This window comes from Bidens hawaiensis, unplaced genomic scaffold (genome assembly GCF_021521415.1).
Source record: "Bidens hawaiensis isolate Kalapana, Puna unplaced genomic scaffold, B.hawaiensis_p1.1 tig00002186_1, whole genome shotgun sequence".
Taxonomy (NCBI): domain Eukaryota; kingdom Viridiplantae; phylum Streptophyta; class Magnoliopsida; order Asterales; family Asteraceae; genus Bidens; species Bidens hawaiensis.
The window spans coordinates 3,434,472-3,438,792 of NW_027491117.1; the positions used below are offsets into that span (position 1 = coordinate 3,434,472).

Here is a 4,321-nt window from a genome sequence, read left to right on the forward strand (position 1 = left end):
TCACTCGGTACGTCCCTGAATGGAGTCTGACCCCTTCCACGCGGTTTTCTGACAGGGAAGTGTGTTTTGATTTCCTTCATGAGGGTGTGCCTCCTGCGGAACGCGCGTACTAGCGGAATCGGTCCCGGGTATTTGTTGGCAATTCATATATATATCATTTGGCCAACTTGGTGTCCACAAACCAGGAGATATACCGGGACTGTAACTTCATGAGGCGGAACTAGGGTTCTCAAGAGAACCTGTTGGAAGAGCTCCGAGCATAGAAGGAAAAATACCGGATCGAGGCTAACACCTCGAAATGGCATTTGAAAGATTCTGAACGGGCTCTTGAACAAAAGAGGGCGTGGCAAGCTGTTGCTGCTAAGGATTGGGAAGAGGCGTTTCGGCGGCAAAACACTGCACTCGAGACCACGCACGCACTCACTCGGGCGCGGGAAGCTGAGCTTGCTAAGGAAAAAGAAGCCAAGAGTGACGTCGAGGCTCGCCTTGCATCTTAAGAAGAAATTATCAGTAGTCTTCGCGCTGCCGCTGCTGAGAAAGATCAATTAATTGAAGATTTGATGAAGGAAAACACCAAGTACGTTGGTGAGCAGGGCGTGCTGAAGTTAAATGCCGAGGAGGCTTCTTCCGACCGCGCCTTGTTGATGCGGGAAGGGTTTCCCAAGGTGATGGTTCCTTTTTTACCCTGTCTTGTGACTGTTTTGTTAATTTTCGAATTGCTCTCGCAGGTTATCTCCCGTATTCATAGAGGAGACGAGTTAGGAAACTGTCTTGCTGACCTTCTATGTGCATCAAGTGATTCAGGGCGCAAGGCGGGCTTCCAAGAGGGGATAGCTTTTGCCCGAGAAGGTTGTCCTGCTGAAGATTTTGACCTTCACGGCGTAGATGTGGATGAGGAATATGATGCACGGATGAATGCTTTTGACCAACTGCATTTTCCCATCCAAGATGTTATCCAAAGCTTTGCTGAGGCTGCGGATGGGGTTCGCCAGTTCCGCGACTATCTTCGTGAAGAATAATGTCTTTGTATATACATTTTTCCTCTTATTCATGTAATCCCTTTTTGAATGTATATATGACATGGATTTTACATTTTGTCTTGTATTACAATATAAATGTGTGTGAGCTAAATCCGTCAAGTATCCAAAATATAGGATTAGGATAAGTATTGGCGCACAGGCCTATGCGTGTAGGAATTAACAGTAAAAATTTAAAAAAGCAGGTAACTGTGCATAACTGCATTTGCATTAATCATTCATTTAAAATAAAATTTGGTACGCAGACCGAAAGAAACAAAGCACTCAGGCCTATGTAGAGGCACGCAGGCCTAAAAAAGAGAGTTACATGACTTTGATATAGCACCTTCGCAATTGTGCAACATTCCAAGTCCTGGGAATAAGAGTGCCATCTAATTTTTTCAGTTTGTATGCACCCTTTCCCAACACCTCGTCAACTTGGTAAGGGCCTTCCCATGTGGGGGCTAACTTTCCCGGTATTTCAGCATTCGATGCTTCATTGTTCCGAAAAACATAGTCCCCTTTGTGGAATGCACAAATTTTGACCCGCGCATCATAGTATTTTTGGAGGTGGCTCTTGTATTTACTTTCGCGTATAGCTGCCAGCTCGCGTCTTTCCTACGGGAGGTCTAAGTTCATCCTGAGATCTTTTTCATTGTCTTCCATCAAGAGGATTCTTGCGGATGGGAGGCCAATTTCGGCAGGAATCATTGCTTCCGTGCCATATGTTAGGCTGAATGGTGTTTCCGAGTTGCTAGTTTTTTTACTGGTGCGATGCGCCCATAGTACATGAGGTAACTCGTCAGCCCATCCTGTTCGTTTGGTTCCCAACCTGGCTTTGATGCCCTCTTTGATGCTGCGATTGGCTCGCTCCACCTGCCCATTAGCTTGTGGGTGGGCAACCGATGTGAACACTTGCTTGATTTGTAACTCGGATAACCATTCCAGGAGGTGTTTGTCTGCGAACTGAGTACCATTGTCGCTGACCAACGTTTGGGGGAGGCCGAAACGACAAATAATGTATTCCCACAGGAATTTCTTCACGTTTGTTGCCGTTATCTAAGCCAGTGGTTTGGCCTCCACCCATTTCTTGAAATAATCTATGGCGACCAGTAGGAACTTTACTCGTCCTGGGGCCTCGGGGAATGGTCCCATGATGTCTATGGCCCATTTTTGGAAGGGCCATGCTCCGGTGACTGGGATGAGTTTGTTCTGGAGCCGAAATGTTCGCGGTGCATGCCTTTGGCAGGCATCGCATTTTTGGATTTCTTTGAGCGCGTCGGTATGCATGCCTGGCCAGTAGTATCCCGCGTTCATGATCTTTGCCACTACGATCCTTGGTCCGGCGTGTAATCCGCAGATGCCTTCGTGGATCTCTCGAATTACATAATTGGCATCTTCGGCGTCTACACACCTGAGTAGCGGACCCAGGAAAGATTTCTGGAATAGGATTCCGTCATGAACTTGGTAGCATAGTGCTTTGTGGCGGATCTTTCGGGCCTCTGTCTTATCTTCCGGTAGGATGCCGGAGGACAAGTAAACCCAGATTGGTTCCATCCAGGACGTTGTTCCAGTTTGGATGACCAACACTTGATGTTGAGGAACGGATGGGGCATCCAGAACCTCGATTCTGACATCTCTGCCCGTATGTTCGAAGCTGGTAGACACTAGCTTGCTCAAGGCATCCGAGGGTCAATTCTCACTTCTTTTGATGTGCACTACTTTACATGAAGTGAATTGTTGCATAAGGTCTTTGGCTTGGGACAGATATGAAGCCATGACATCAATTTTTGCTTCATAATTCCATGAGACCTGTCCTGCAATAAGCATAGAGTCGACCCGGGCTTCCAAAAATCTTACCCCCAACTTCCTTGCAATCCGTAATCCGGCCAAGAATGCCTCATACTCGGCTTCATTGTTCGTACTTTTGAAGTTTAGTTTGATGGCATAGGTGAACTCTTGGTCGTCCGGATTGATCAGTTTCATACCCGTGCCTGATCCCTCTCCACTTGACGCTCCATCCGTAAATAGAGTCCATTGTTGACTTTCATCAGAAGGGATCGGGGGTTGTTGTTCAAGCAGGTATTCCTGGACTTTGCCTGTGGGTACTTCTGTGATGAAATCTGCCAAAACTTGGCCTTTGATCGCGGGTCTAGGCTTGTACTCAATGAAGTGTTCGCCTAATTCGATTGCCCATTTGGCCAATCCCCCGGATAGTTCAGGTTTGACCAATACATTCTTTTGTTTGTAGTCCGTCAAAACTTGTATTGGGTGACCCTGAAAGTACCTCTTTAGCCTCCGTGCCGCATATACTAGAGCTAGTACCAGCTTTTCAAGCATCGAGTACCGAGTTTCGGCATCCGCTAGCGTTCTGCTGACGTAGTATATCGGCGTTTGTACGGCTTTCCGATCTGTCAGGAGGACTGCTCCAATTGCAATATCCGAAGCGGATAGGTACAAAATGAGAGGCTCTCCTTCTCGGGGTGCGGTCAGTGTTGGAAGCTCCATGAGGCACTTTTTCACCTCTAGGAACGCCGCTTCTGCTTCTGGTGTCCATTTGAAATGTGCTTTTTTCAAGCAATTTCACAACGTTGACACGAATGGGTAAGATTTGGCCGCATGATTTGCCAGGAATCTGTTTAGAGCCACTAATCTTCCATTCAGTGTTTGGACTTCTTTTAGTGAAGATGGGGAGGGCATTCGGGCGATGGCCTGGACTTTCTTCGGATTTGCTTTGAAACCCTCCCTAGTGACAATCACTCCCAGAAACTTTCCTTCCTCCATGCCAAAGGAGCATTTTGAAGGGTTAAGTTTCATGTTGATTTTCCTTAGTGTGGAGAAAACGTCTTCGATGTCACGAAGCATTTGATCTTCCTCCACACTTTTGATGACCAGGTCATCAATATACACTTCTAGGTTTTTCCCGATCTGACATCGGAAAGTGTTGTCCATCAAACGCTGATACGTGGCTCCCGCGTTTTTTAGACCGAATGGCATCATCTTGTAACAGAACGTGCCTTGGTATGTTTGAAAAGCGGTTTTATCTTCATCGCAGGCCGCCATGCGTATCTGGTGGTAACCCTTGTAAGCATCTAGGAAACACTTGAACTTGAAGGGTGCCACTGTGTCTACCTTGAGATCAATCTCTGGAAGCGGGTAACAATCTTTGGGGCAAGCTTTGTTTAGGTCCTTGAAATCGATGCACATTCTCCATGAGCCGATGCTTTTGGAGACCATCACCGGATTTTCGACCCAAGTTTGGTATTGAATCTCGCGAATGATCTCTGCTTTTAATAGATCTTGCA

General features: G+C 46.8%; 1 protein-coding gene across 1 annotated transcript; it reads right to left on the reverse strand.

Moving 5' to 3' along the window:
• Positions 1 to 2,075: 2,075 nt before the first annotated feature.
• LOC143610404 (uncharacterized) lies at positions 2,076 to 2,573 on the reverse strand. The gene has a single exon (XM_077084900.1). The coding sequence runs from the start codon at positions 2,571 to 2,573 to the stop codon at positions 2,076 to 2,078; it is 498 nt and encodes a 165-aa protein (XP_076941015.1).
• Positions 2,574 to 4,321: the final 1,748 nt, after the last annotated feature.